The sequence below is a fragment of the Armigeres subalbatus genome, chromosome 3 (assembly GCF_024139115.2).
Source record: "Armigeres subalbatus isolate Guangzhou_Male chromosome 3, GZ_Asu_2, whole genome shotgun sequence".
Lineage (NCBI taxonomy): Eukaryota > Metazoa > Arthropoda > Insecta > Diptera > Culicidae > Armigeres > Armigeres subalbatus.
Genome location: NC_085141.1, coordinates 32,235,124 through 32,250,462, shown reverse-complemented (window position 1 = coordinate 32,250,462; position 15,339 = coordinate 32,235,124). Strand labels below are relative to the sequence as shown.

Here is a 15,339-nt window from a genome sequence, read left to right as displayed (position 1 = left end):
TTCGAAAACTTCAAGTGCGCGTTAGTCCTCCATGAGCATCGTCCAGGTCTCGTGACCGGGCTAATTAGCGTTTTGTAGATTGTCAGTTTGGTACGGCGGCGAACTCTATTCGATCGGAGCGTCTTGCGGAGTCCAAAGTATGTATGATTTCCAGCCACTATGCGTCTCCGAATTTCTCTGCTGGTATCATTTTCGGCGGTCACCAGTGAGCCCAAGTACACAAATTCTTCTACCACCTCGATTTCGTCACCACCGATACAAACTCGCGGTGGGTGGCTCACATTGTCTTTTCCTTAACCTCTTCCTATCATGTACTTCGTCTTCGACGCGTTGATGACTAGTCCGATCCGCTTGGCTTCCCTCTTCAGTCTGATGTAGGCTTCCTCCATCTTCTCAAAGTTACATGCCATAATATCTATGTTGTCGGCGAAACCAAATAGCTGGATGGACTTATTGAAAATTGTACCACTAGTGTTATTCCCTGCTCTTCGTATTACCCCTTCCAAAGCGATGTTGAATAGCAGACACGAAAAACCATCACCTTGTCGTAACCCTCTGCGGGTTTCGAAGGGACTCGAGAATGCCCCTGAAACTCGAACTACGCACATCACCCGATCCATCGTCGCATTGTGTCAGTTTATCCGGAAATCCGTGTTCGTGCATTAGCTGCCATAGCTGGTCCCGATCGATTGTATCATATGCGGCTTTGAAGTCGATGAATAGGTAATGTGTTGGCACGTTGTATTTGGGACATTTCTGCAGTACTTGGCGAATAGCGAACACCTGGTCCGTGGTGGAGCGTTTGCCCATAAAACTCGCCTGTTACTGCCCCAGTAACTCCCTTGCAATTGGTGCTAGTCGACGGCATAAAATTTGGAAGAGTACCTTGTAGGCGTCGTTCAGCAATGTGATTGCGCGGTAGTTGCTACAATCCAGCTTATCGCCCTTTTTGTAGATGGACACACGACACCTTCCATCCACTCCTGCGACAAAACTTCCTCCTCCCAAATGTTGGTAATGACCCAGTGCAGCGCTCTAGCCAGTGCCTCATCACCGTGTTTAAATAGCTCTCCTGGTAGTTGGTCGACCCCAGGGGCTTTGTTGTTCTTCAGCCGGCCAATCTCCTCCTGGATTTCCTGGAGATCCAGAGCCGGTAGAATTGTGTCCTGCACGCGTTCCCCCAGGTCCATCACCATACCGCCATCTTCGTCTGCCACATCGCCATTCAGGTGCTCTTCGTAGTGCTGCCGCCACCTTTGGATCACCTCACGCTCGTTCGTAAGAAGGTTCCCGTTTATGTCCTTACACATATCAGGCTGTGACACGTGGCCCTTACGTGAACGGTTCAACTTCTCATAGAACTTTCGCGGTACAATTGCTCCGTCTCTTCACGGTCTCGATCTTCTTACGCTTTTTCCTCCTGAAAATCGAGTTTTGGCCGTTCCGCGTTTATATCGTGCCTCGCTCGCCCTCGTGCGGTGTTGCAGCAATCTCGCCCATGCTGCATTCTTCTCTTCTACTAACTGCTCACAATCGCCGTCATACCAGTCGTTTCTCTGATCCGGGGGCACTGTGCCAAGTGCAGCGGTTGCTGTGCTACCAAGGGCGGATCGAATATCTCTCCAGCCATCTTCAAGAGACGCTGCGCTGTTTCAACATGCAAGATTCAAAAGTCACCACAACAGATACAATATAAATCCTGGACCTAATCATTGGTAGTCGGTGAAACACTTGATACGCTACCTCAGAGGAACTTAAAAGATGAAACTTCAGTATTCAGCATCAGGAAACAAGAAGATCATTGGTTTTTCTGACGCAGATTTGGCCGCCGACACAGATGACCGGAATTCAACTAGGGCAGCAGTTCTCAACCTGAGGTATATGTACCCCTGGGGGTATCTTCGCTGGCCCTGGGGGGTACCTCGGACAAAAATGCGTAATGGCGGACATATTACAATTTCAATCAAAATTCATTGATAAAGTTTTGATAATTGTGTATTTTCTATTTCAAAAATTTATATTGTACATAATATGTAATGCGATCAATAAATCCCAATTGACACAACAAGCACAATGTATGAACGGCTGCGGATCAAAAGATCAAACGAACAAAACGTCGAATGAACCGGAACGGGCCATTTGTCATAACGTCATTTGGCATAAAGGCCATTTGGCATATCGGTCATTTGGCATAACGGACATTTGGCATAATTGTGACCAGTGTCAAAAGTGAGGGTCTTTTGGCATAACGGACATTTGGCATAATTTTTCTTTGCGTTGGCTAAATGGTGACTAAGTGGTGCGGGGAACACCCCGGAATAGTAAATATGACATCCGTCGATAACGCTATTAAAAAGACATTATCCGTCGTGGAAATGATGCATTTGCAATGCAATGCTAAAGTAAGCGCATGCCCGGATTAGAGCAATTATGGTAATGCCGAATTATGGTAATGGAAGATATGATACCTTCTTTAAAGTAGGCGTGTGGCTTATTATGGCAATGGTGGATGTGATCCCTCTTTAAAAGTGGGTACTTGCCCGGATTGAGGCTAGGGTGGATGTGATCCCTTCTTCAAAATTAGGCGCATGCCCGGATTAAGGCCATGGTGGATGCAATCCCTTCTTTAAAAGTAGGCGCTTGCATGGATTTGGCAATGGAGGATGTGACCCCTTATTTAAAATTAGGCGCATGCCCGGATAATGACAATGGCGGATGTGATTCCTTCTTTAACCCTTAAATGCGCAATGTTGTTTTAAAACAACAAACCGAAAATACGTTTAATGTTAATAATTTCAATGGTTATTTACGTTAAAAATATTTCCGACGATTTCTAAAAAAATCGCCTTGCGCCTTTAAGGGTTAAAAGAAGTCGCTTGCCCGGATTGAGACTATGGTGGATGTGACCCCTTCTTTAAAAGTAGGCGCATGCCCGATTAAGACCATTTGGGATGCGATTCCTTGTTTAAATGTAGGCGCTTGCATGGATTATGGAAATGGAGGATGTGATCGCTTCTATAAGAGTAGGCGCTTGCCCGGATTATGACAATGGTGGATGTGATTCCTTCTTTAAAAGAAGGCGCTCGCCGCGACTAAGGTCATGGTGGATGCGATCCCTTCTTTAAAAGAAGGCGCTTGCATGGATTATGGCAATGGAGGATGTAATCCCTACTTTAAAAGTAGGAATGTGGCCGGAATAAGTCAATGATGGATGTGATCACTCTCTCGGAAGTGATTCTGCTGTTTTGTTATTTCGTTCTTCCGGAAAATGTCTACCATAAGTCTAAATTTATCAGAAAACAGCGTCGACCTACTTTATTTACGGTAAATAATACATGAAATATCCCATTCACTTTCACAGTTCGAAATTATGCCAAATGTCCGTTATGCCAAATGACGTTATGCCAAATGACCCAGACCCGAATGAACAAAATGATTTTTTTTTTCACTTAAACTCGGTTGCTTCGTTGCAAGAGGATTAGAAGCATCCTTTTACGCCTCTCGGAAGCATTCTTCCAAGCAGGCTTTCAGAGGCTCGGAAGCCTCGTTTCAAGTGGTTAGGCTGCCTTCTTTCAAGAGGCTCGGAAGCCTCCTTTCAAGAACCTTTCTAGAGGCTTGAAAGCCTTTTTTCAAGAGGCTCAAAAGCCTCCTTTCAAGAGGCTCCGAAGCCTCTTTCCAAGACGTTCGGAAGCCTCCTTTGAAGTGGTTAGGTTGCTTCCTTTCAAGAGGCTCGTAAGCCTGCTTTCAAGAGACTCGGAAGTCTACTTTCAAGTGGTTCGGAATCCTTTCAAGATGCTCGGAAGCCTCCTTTCAAGAGGCTCGGAAGCATCGTTTCAAGAAGCTCAGAATTCTTCTTTCAATAGACTTGGAAGCCTTGGAACGCTTGGAAGAATCAGAAGCGTTCTTTCAAGATGCAACGGAAGCTTCCTTTTAAGTGGCTCGAAAACCGCCTTCAAGAGGATCGGAAGCCTCTCTACAAGAGGTTCAGAAGCCTCTAATAAAGAGGCGCGGAATTCTCCTCTAAAGGGACTCAAAAGCTTAAAGGAGCTTCCCTTCAAAAGGGCTCGGAATTATGTTTTTAAGAGGATTGAAAACCTACTTTCAAGAGGGGGTACCTCAAATCATAAAAAAGTTCGAAGGGGTACCTCTCCAGAAAAAGGTTGAGAACCGCTGAACTGGGGGGATATATTTTCCTGCTACAAGGTGGAGCGGTGTCTTGGTCTTGTAAAAGGCAGTCAACCGTAGCATTATCAACTTGCGAAGCAGAGTATATGGCGTTGTCTGCAGCGGTACAGGAAGCATCATGGTGGCAAGGACTCATATCACAGTTCGGCCCCAAAACAGTCAATATATTTGTTTTGCGATAATCAAGGTACTATTATATGTATTGCAAGAAATACACTCCAAGAACAAAGCACATCGACATTCAACAGCATTATGTTCATAATGCTCTGGATCAAAAGATAGTTAGCATCAACTATGTTAAAACTGACGAACAGGTGGAAGATGGATTGACGAAAGCTTTACAACTGAATGGACTGAATGGAAATCGACAAGCTATGGGAGTTTCCCAATAATCGGCTTAAGGAGGAGTGTTGTGAAATTAATCATTGTAAACCGTTAATTTGTGACACTAATGATAAATAATAGACTCAATTCATTCTGTTATCAACCACCATACGAGCAAGTCGTTTAAATGCGTTACTCTAATAACATCATCAATATGTAATAATGGTTGCGAAATTGAAAAGACTTGGTATTGCAGGTTATCTTTTGCGCTGATTCCATTCATATCTTACTGGACGCAAACTCTCTGTTGCGGTGGGTGATTTCCAATCCACCGAATTTTTGCCAACCTCAGGCACAGTGTTGGGAAACGTACAGTAAAACACTGTGATTATGCAAATGTTTACATTTTATCCGGTCAAATTTCACGCACCGCACAAACCGAAATAGATTTCAAAAAAAAATGTACGCCTAATTGTGACATTTTTTTTGCTGATGAGGCAAACTGTTTGTTTGCTGCTGCCTGCTGCTGCGTGAGAGTCGAGCCGTCGGTGCGGTCAGCATTTGCATGAGATTTCTTGTTTCGGTTCGTGCACAGCGCAAACAGAACAGAATCGAGTGAAATTGCCTGTGGCGCAAAGCCTAGAAAGAATGTTAGCCGTTGGTACTAATTCATCAGTTCTAGCCTCTAAAATGAGCAAGGAGTAATAAAATAATCATTTACCACCAAAAACGGTCATACGTCGTGAAATGAGCGTACAGAAACATTAATTGTGGGGAGAGAAAATAATAAAATCATGTTCTGACTGTCGTCTGCTTGGTCGTGGCTGCTGCTGCGGCTGCCGTGGTTTTGTTTTTTTTTTTGAATGCGTGGCAGAACGAATGATAAAAAGAAATGTCAACCGTTCCCGTCCCTGCTCAGGCATTCCTCAAGGAAACCATCTTGGTCCCTTGATATTCCTCTTGTAGGTATTTCAACGATGTCAACAATGTGCTCCGAAAATCGCGACTATCTTATGCGGATGATTTGAAGCTCCGGTCAATCTCTGACGCAATGGACCTACAACAAGATATTAATTCATTTGCCGCTAGGTGCCAATTGAACCGGGTAATTGTCAATCCTAGCAAATGCTCAGTGATCTCTTCTACTCGAGTTCGTCAGTCAATAATTTACAACTACGAGCTCAACGGAACTGTGATGCAACGTGTGGGCTGCATAAAGAATCTTGGCGTTATTCTGGATACGCAGCTAACATTCAAACATCATGTCTCTTATGCGATTGAGAAGGCCTCTAGAACATTGGGATTCATCTTTCGCATCGCCAAGGGCTTCACCGAAGTCACTGTACTGTTCGCTGGTTCGATCTACAGTTGAATATTGTTCCGCTATCTGGCATCCTAGTCACCAGAATTGAATCCGTTCAACGCCGCTTCATTCGTTTTGCTCTTCGGTTGCTTCCATGACGAGACCAGGCATTGAAAGCGTGAGTGAAGTGGACGAGCATTGATCTAATTGAATCATAGCTTCCTATGCCAGTGAGTGAACAGCCTTGCTCAGATGGATACCAAACAACGATTATGAGCGATCGTTGCTGTTTAAACAACGAGCAACAGAGTTCGCCAAGCCAAACATGGTATGGTATCCAGGGAAGCTACGATTGGAGCTTTTGTGTTACGCTCGCTCTACTAGAATAAAACCAAAACACATCAGGTGTTCTGCTTTTTTCACTCTGCTTTCAAGTAGCTGGGATGGAGGAGAGAAAGTATCAAAGTCTCCCATGCAGTGTATAAGAGTTCCATTCTCGTATCGGACTTAATTTTCCTAATGGCTGAAAAGATTTTTCTAACAGCGTGTGGTAACAACACTCATTGTTAGGTTACCAAGTGATTAGCCTCGCTCAGTTGTCTCCCATTGGTGAGCGATGAAGATTTTTAAACATTGAATCAACGAACACCAAATTTTAGAAAGCATCAGCGATTAGTCCGCAGTAGAGCATCATGTTGGCATGAATTTAGCCGATTTTTACTCATGATCTGATTTTTTTCAATGCCTGGACGAGACCCATTCCGGACTCTCAGTTACAGCATACGTTGTCAATTGATTAATCTCGAAAGTCTACAACTGCGGAGGTACATTGCACGGGCAATGGTTGTTGCTGATACTCTCCAAGGCAGCATTGACTGCTTTGAACTTCTGGAATCAGTAAACTTGAACGTTCAACCTAGGGCACTGCGGAATAACGGAACGCTGGGGATACCTTTTTGTAGAACGAATTACGGACAACGTGGAGCGCTGGTTCAACAAAATTGCCTCTGGTTTTGATTTTACAAGGGCTTAACATATTAAATAATATCTTGGAAATCATAGAAATCCTGTAGTGTGGTAATCGTCTATCGCGAGCAGTGCATCGTCGGATGTGATGTCCCACCAGGAACGAGCAAATGAAAAAAAATTGTGAAATTTTGAGCCATGAAATGGCAGAGACGTTAAGAACAGATGAAAATAGCTAGGGTGGGTGTACCAATTGTCGTCATACATAAGAACAACTGTTTTTTTTAATAAGTAAGAGGCATGCAGGTCGACTTTATATATCAAGCGAAAGGTTTTACTTCCTGCTCCTTAGAACAGCTGTGAAAACCACAATAAAATTTGTTATAATCATCAAAATTTATTAATCCATAATAGGAACGCATGCACCAGTTGTGGCACTATTCTTAATTTTGGTTCCTTATTTGGCAAATCCCATTGTTTTGTTATGGGACTGGCCAAATAGGGACCACTCGTGCGACAACTGGCGCAAAGGACGTCCAAAATTAAGCAAAATCATTTTTTACATTTATGCTTTGCTTGTTTTGGAGGAGATCAAAGGTTTTATCGTATCATATGAATATGCTTTATCGATATGAACTTGGTTTGCGGTGGTTTAATTGGCCATTTGGCATATGAAGCACTAGTGCGACAACTGGTGCTATAGCCACAACTGGTACATCTAGCCTAACAAAGATATGATGTGAATAATCGACAGCGCAAGGCCTGGTCTGAGTGTTGAAGACCCTCTCTATCGCTCTACCAAGTGGACAGAGTTGATAAAACCCGACTGTTGAGTTCTTTGGAGAGCAAGATCAGCGAAGTGTCGTTCGTAATGATAATCCACGATTTTCGCAACTACATTTTTGAACCACTATCAAAAACATAGACCAAGTTCTAAACACAATTTGGCGTTGCGGCAATCCAGAATCGCAAAATGATCAATTTGTTAATTCAACAAACTGTTTGCTTTATTCAATTGTTATCTATTTAAAAAATTCTTTTGCCCATTAGGCATCATTGAGCTGAGCTTTGGAGCTCTAGATTTCGGTTGCCAGTGAATCAATTTCGCTAAAAAATTGGAATGGTTTTTACAGCTGTTTTAATTTTAAAAGCCCTTACGAACAGACGTCAGATTAAAAGTGACATTAAAGGCAAGATTTAAAGTGACATTTCAATAATTATCATCGAATAACCCTTCTCGCACAGCAAGATTACGTTTGACAGATATTGAATCACTTTTAATCGATGTATTATTAAAATTAGCCCTCCTTAGCCGTGCGGTAAGACGCGCAGCTACGAAGCAAGACCATGCTGAGGGTGGCTGGGTTCGATTCCCGGTACCGGTCTAGGCAATTTTCGGATTGGAAATTGTCTCGACTTCCCTGGGCATTAAAGTATCATCGTGTTAGCCTCATGATATACGAATGCTAAAATGCTAACTTGCCTTAGGGAACGTCCACAAATTACGTAACGCTCAGAGGGGGGAGGGGGGGTTGAGCAAAGTGTGACGGTCCATACAAAAATTTCAGATGTTTCATACAAAAAGTGTGACATAGGGGGGAGGGGGGGTTGAAAATGCCCAATTTTTGCGTTACGTAATTAATGGATCTTCCCTTAGAAACCTCGCAGTTAATAACTGTTGAAGTGCTTAATGAACACTAAGCTACGAGGCGGCTTTATCCCAGTGTGGGGATGTAATGCCAATAAGAAGAAGAAGAAGAATTATTAGAATTACTGGGAAGCACCAGCCATTCCTAGGACCTCGTAGCTGAAACAGACCCTAATAAATCGCTGACAATTCTGCGAATTAAATTAATGCAATGATTCGCCACGGTAGTTTCGGTTATTTGAAAATGTTCCATAAGCTACTGTAGCAAACCGATCTCTGTCATACCGATCTTCTTGAATCTTATACTTTAGTTGATCCCAAGTCTCAGATCCCAAGGTCCCTTCACATAGTTTTTATGAAATTAGATTGTACTAAATGCCTACCTACTTAACATTTAATACATCATATTATAAAACAAAACATGTCTTCTGGATTCAACCCTTCGAAGTTTTTATCAGTGCACATAAACCGTGCGAATGCATCATAATAAAATGCAAATCGTGTGCACCGCACTCTCGCTCGCTTCCCCATACATCGGATTCCGCACATTCGCCATCAGAAAGTGCAACGCGAGTCGACCGCCAGTCTGATGACTCATCAGCCGTATCAGCCATCGTCCGTCGTCGGTGGTTGTTCTGCTTGTCAGACCAGGTCGCAACAACGTTCGCGTCGTCGGCAAACCTTTCGTCGCTCGCCCAAAATTATTATCCGATCAGCGGAATCGATTCCAAGTTTTTTTTTTTTGTGACAAAACAACCTCAAACCGTTCTCTCCATTACCAGTGCAGAACCACTTTGAATCCGTTCGGTGTGACTGCCGGGTAGATAAATTCAACAGAAGGAGCACAGCCATCGTCATCATCATCATCATAACCATTGTCGTCCGGAATGCAAACGATAAAGTGCGTCGTGGTGGGCGACGGTGCCGTCGGTAAGACCTGCCTGCTGATCTCCTACACGACCAACAAGTTCCCCTCGGAGTACGTGCCAACCGTGTTCGACAACTATGCCGTCACGGTCATGATCGGCGGAGAGCCCTACACGCTGGGACTGTTCGATACTGCCGGTGAGTATTCCACATTTTTTGCTCTTCATTATCGGGTGATTGGTTTTCAGGTGTTCTAAATATTGGGAAAACTCTATCATATAAGTTAAGTCAAAACATTTGCAAATGGCATTTACCACGGATCGGCGGCGGAACTGGGAGTGGAATTGTAAACAAAAGTGGTCATGCCAGTCTACAGTCTGTTGTTTTGAGAAATTATTATCGCGCCGATCGTGGTGAATCATGAATCAGAAGGTATTCATTCAAGCTAAAAATATCGCGATATCATTTTCGCAGGAATAGAAAAAAATAAAATTGTTATGGCAAAGTTGAATTTGTATTAACAATGCTCTAAACGCAACTTATAAAAAACATTTTATATTTTTTATAAAATACTTAAGTAATACATAAAGGCTGTAGGATCACTTCAAAACCGAACTTTTTATAGAAGGCTCGAAGACCATAGTGTTATATACCAATCGTCTCAGCTCGACGAATTGAGCTGATGTATGTATGTGCGTGTACAAAAAAAAATGTGAGGCACTTTTTTGTACTTAGTCTTAACCGATTTACAACAGGTTACTTTCGACGCGGAATCCTGCCTAATTTTTTGCTATTGAAAATGGACCAAATCAGCCAATGCATTCCGTAGTTATGAAAAGTGCAATTTGGACCTCTTTTATGTGCTTTTCTCGTTTACATTTTATAATGCTCGAGAAAAGCACCATCACCGTTAGATGTTTTTTTTTAACAAAGGGAACGGTTAACTGTTTAATTAGGGGAACTATTCGGCACTTCATCTCATAGCTTCTATGTTTACCTAAAGAAAAAATAATTTGATTTGTTTGTTTTTTCTTGTGGGCACGCATGTTAATAAAAAAAATCCTCTGCCCGATATAAGGCGAACAGAGATGATACCTTCTTTAACCCTTGGTTGTCTGTAGAGCACCATCAAATTTTGCACCTTCTAACCTTCATCGAATTGTTTCAACAAAAAAAAGCAATATTTGGCACATCTTTATAGTACCATTAAAGTGCAAATATAATCAATTTTGAGTAGAAATAGTTAAACTATCGAAAACAATCAATTCAAGCATATTTTTTCATAACGACGTATGTAACAATTAAGAGGATTCGAGAAATCCTTTGCAGAAAGTTGACAAAACTTTTTCTAAAATTGTTTAAAAACTAAATCTTTTTTCAATATTTTTTTTCCGCTGGCATGCATCAATACATGGCACTTAATAAGCGTGCTTCACGTCATAGCTCAGTTAATTCGAATTCCCTGTGAAAAACGATAAAATTATACGTACACCGGTATGCTGTACATACGTCGCTGTACATTGATCGGTTTTCCATAGTGCACGATTGACGCAACTGCATTTTTGTTTTGTTTTACTTTTTTGGTACATAGGTCGCTCTTAGTTCCCATATGTTGAAGCGACGTATGTAACAGTGAGACATCAAAAATAGAAAATTCTACAAACGTCGATTCGCAAAAAGATTAAATTAAAGAATTTTAAGATCTAACATCAGTAAAATCAATGCGTATTATATAAAGTCGCGTGTGATTGTCATGTTGTATTAAAAATAATAACTTTTGCTCGAGCATTTATCTCAAAGATGATTCTTTACTATTTGAAATCTTTGGAAAAAGTTGTAACGGTAATTAGCGTCACGGGGCCAAATGCGGCTAAATATACAATGTCACTTGTCATAAGACGAGTTTGTACCATCCTATTTAATTCCACCACTTGATTGTACCTTGACAGATACGTATTTCGACCTCAACAGTAAGGTCGTCTTCAGTGTCTCGTACTTGACTCGTCTGTCCTGCTTTTGCTTTTGGATAGCGGCACCTGGAATTCCTTACGATGTTAGTCGATTTGGCTTCTAGGGGCCCCCAACGATTTGTGTCTTTCCGATTCGTAGCGTTCCCTTCATTTGTCGAGCCGTGGCCCAATCGTTACACACCGGTTCTCGTCGAAATATCGGTGTCTCGACTCACTCAGCGTTTCGCCACCAGGCGGTTTCCTCGACAGGGAAATATGAAACGTCACAACTCGCGGGTCATCACTCGGCGTACAAGTGGTTTCGACGTGGGGTTACCTGGTGTGCTCGGGATCTTGTATATCCGGAGAGGATTTCCTTCAAGACCGTAGAGTGCGATTCGTAGTTGGGATCTGAACGGCTCTTCCAAGGGGTGGGGTGGAGTCCCTTTCGTTGGCCCGGAGAAGTGCAGAGCAAATGCAATAAGAAGAAGAAGAAGAACATTATGGGTCACTGAGACTTCTATAAAAAGTTCAATTTTGGAGTGAAATGATTTGGTACAGCTTTGTTGTACGAGAAAAGCAAAAAGGGAGAAGTTTGGGGTCGAGTCGAGTCGAGTTCCTGAAATCCAAGGGTCATATTTTAGAAAACTGTGAAGCTGCGTTCACTAAAGTCACTATTTTCGCCCTGCCTTTTTTTTTAAAAAAAGTTCAAAATAAAAATCATTTGTACCTTACCTACCATTATCATCAACCAAATGAAATGTAAATCTGTTAGCAAAATATATAATGTTCGAGAAATTGCTTTAAGACCGTTTTATGAAAGGTAGAGTGGGTTCGAACCATGGACTTCGGGATCGAGAGGCCTGTATGCAGACTACACAGCAAAGCGCAGGATTGTTACGACTACACGGTTTTCGCAATTTTCGTGGTTTTGCTGTACTCGCGGATTTGATCCGTTTTTGAGGCTTCACGCGGATTTAGTTTTGGGTGGAAATTTAATAAATAAGGAGCGAAGGGCTTTGTTTTCGATAGCAAAATGTCGTTGAGAAGGGATTCCACATTTGATGTCTATGCTTACCCAATTTTTTGGATATTTCCAAGTCATTATTAAATGCATTACACTCTTGAGCACTCGTTTAACAAGCATTATAAGGGTAAGAACTTCACTTGTTGTCATTTTTCATCGATTCTGAATATCCATTTTTGTCACGTCAATTTTGACATAATTCCGAGATACTTCTTAGTTTCTGATTAATTAACCTCTCTACGGCGAACCACACATCATGATATTGTCAGCGCAGCACCACATTAGAATTCGGAAGTCGGGACTTCCGAACCGAACTTTCTTCCGAAGTTTTATCTGACAAACTAATAGATGCGTTGTTCAGCGCATCTTTAGGCGAACCCAGCGCACTACTTCCTGAGTTGGGTAAGTTGGCTGTATCTGGAGAAAAATCCACCTTCGTTATGAAAAGCTCCCTAACTTTGTTTCTCTTGGAGGAACTTTCACTGTAATTTCTGTAGCATTGACCGCATAAATCTTTTTGTAAAATTCCATAAAAAGTCCGCCTTGAGTTTGGGAAATAATTTTCGGAAGGTTTTTCTTAAGAATTCGCCAAACAATATCTACCATTATCCAATATATCGCAGAGAAGTTTTTACAATAATTGACGTGCAGTTCCTAGAAATTTTTACAAAGTTTTCCACAGAAAGTCAACTTCCGCTAAAATTTTCGCAAATTTTTTTCAAATTCAAGATTTTGGATCACATTTTACGAAACTTGAAACTATGGTATGGTAAAATTCATGTTAAATATGAGCTCTGGTTCATTCATTTATTTAGTTTACATCTAAACGGATAACACTGAATCAACAATTTGACGCCACAATACACGGTTCGAGGCCGCATCTCTCCATCCTCGGATACGCCCCACGCTCGCCAAGTCGTTTTGCACCTGGTCTGCCCACCTCGCTCGCTGCGTTCCACACCGTCTCGTACCTGCCGGATCGGAAGCGAACACCATCTTTGCAGGGTTGCTGTCCGGCATTCTTGCAACATGCCCTGCCCATCGTACCCTTCCGGCTTTAGCTACCTTCTGGATACTGGGTTCGCCGTAGAGTTAGGCGAGCTCGTGGTTCTTTCTTCGCCGCCACACACCGTCTTCTTGCACACTGCCAAAGATGGTTCTAAGCACCCGTCTCTCGAATACTCCGAGTGCTTGCAAGTCCTCCTCGAGCATTGTCCATGTTTCATGTCCGTAGAGGACAACCGGTCTTATAAGCGTCTTGTACATGACACATTTGGTGCGGTGGCGAATCTTTTTCGACCGCAGTTTCCTCTGGAGCCCGTAGTAGGCCCGACTTCCACAGATGATGCGCCTTCGTATTTCACGACTAACGTTGTTGTCAGCCGTTAGCAAGGATCCGAGGTAGACGAATTCCTCGACCACCTCGAAGGTATCCCCGTCTATCGTAACACTGCTTCCCAGGCGGGCCCTGTCGCGCTCGGTTCCGCCCACAAGCATGTACTTTGTCTTTGACGCATTCATCACCAGTCCAACTTTTGTTGCTTCACGTTTCAGGCGGGTGTACAGTTCTGCCACCTTTGCAAATGTTCGGCCGACAATGTCCATGTCATCCGCGAAGCAAATAAATTGACTGGATCTGTTGAAAATCGTACCCCGGCTGTTACACCCGGCTCTCCGCACGACACCTTCTAGCGCAATGTTGAACAACAGGCACGAAAATCCATCACCTTGTCTTAGTCCTCGGCGCGATTCGAACGAACTGGAGTGTTCGCCCGAAATCTTCACACAGTTTTGCACACCATCCTTCTTGCTTTGATCAGCCTGGTAAGCATCCCAGGGAAGCTGTTCTTGTCCATAATTTTCCATAGCTCTAAGCGGTCTATACTGTCGTATGCCGCCTTGAAATCAACGAACAGATGGTGCGTTGGGACCTGGTATTCACGGCATTTTTGAAGGATTTACCTTACAGTAAAGATCTGGTCCGTTGTCGAGCGGCCGTCAACGAAGCCGGCTTGATAACTTCCCACGAACTCGTTCACTAATGGTGACAGACGACGGAAGATGATCTGGGATATCACTTTGTAGGCGGCATTAAGGATGGTGATCGCTCGAAAGTTCTCACACTCCAGTTTGTCGCCTTTTTTGTAGATGGGGCATATAACCCCTTCCTTCCACTCCTCCGGAAGCTGTTCGGTTTCCCAGATTCTGACTATCAGTTTGTGCAGGCAAGTGGCCAGCTTTTCCGGGCCCATCTTGATGAGCTCAGCTCCGATACCATCCTTACCAGCTGCTTTATTGGTCTTTAGCTGTTGAATGGCATCCTTAACTTCCCTCAAGGTGGGGGCTGGTTGGCTTCCATCGTCCGCTGAACTGACGTAGTCATCTCCTCCGCTGCCTTGACTTTCACTGCTTTTACTCTCAGCGCCATTCAGATGTTCCTCGTAGTGCTGCTTCCACCTTTCGATTACCACACGTTCGTCCGTCAAGATGCTCCCATCCTTATCCCGGCACATTTCGGCTCGCGGCACGAAGCCTTTGCGGGATGCGTTGAGCTTCTGATAGAACTTGCGTGTATCTTGAGAACGGCACAGCTGTTCCATCTCCTCGCACTCCGCTTCTTCCAGGCGGCGTTTCTTCTCCTGAAAAAGGCGGGTCTGCTGTCTCCGCTTTCGTCTATAACGTTCCACGTTCTGCCGGGTACCTTGCTGCAGCGCGACCGCCCGCGCTGCGTCCTTCTCCTCCAGAATCTGTCTGCACTCTTCGTCGAACCAATCGTTCCGTCGACTTCGACCCAGTCCTCAAAAGGGGCCCCATTGAGCTCACCCTCTTCCGGCAACGCTGCCTCGAGATGCTGCGCGTATGCAGTGGCGACATCAGGTTGCTTCAGTCGCTCTAGGTCGTACCGCGGCGGTCGTCGGTACCGAACATTGTTGATGACGGATAGTTTTGGGCGCAGTTTAACCATCACCAGATAGTGGTCGATGTTAGTGCCACGATATGTCCTGACGTCGATAATGTCGGAGAAGTGCCGTCCATCAATCGGTCGATTTGTGATTTTGTCTGCAGTGGT

The 15,339-nt window shown here is 43.6% G+C and overlaps 1 protein-coding gene across 2 annotated transcripts in view; it reads left to right on the top strand.

The window, feature by feature from the left end:
* Positions 1 to 15,339, top strand: part of LOC134227521 (cdc42 homolog) — a 56,082-nt gene that overhangs the window by 4,953 nt on the left and 35,790 nt on the right. Inside the window, exon 2 of one of the 2 annotated variants that reach the window (XM_062709077.1) lies at positions 9,214 to 9,491. In XM_062709077.1, the coding sequence (XP_062565061.1) occupies positions 9,314 to 9,491 (178 nt within the window). In that variant the 5' untranslated portion in view covers positions 9,214 to 9,313. Of the gene's footprint in view, positions 1 to 9,208; positions 9,492 to 15,339 lie in introns of both variants that reach the window. The other variant, XM_062709076.1, reaches the window with a different exon arrangement.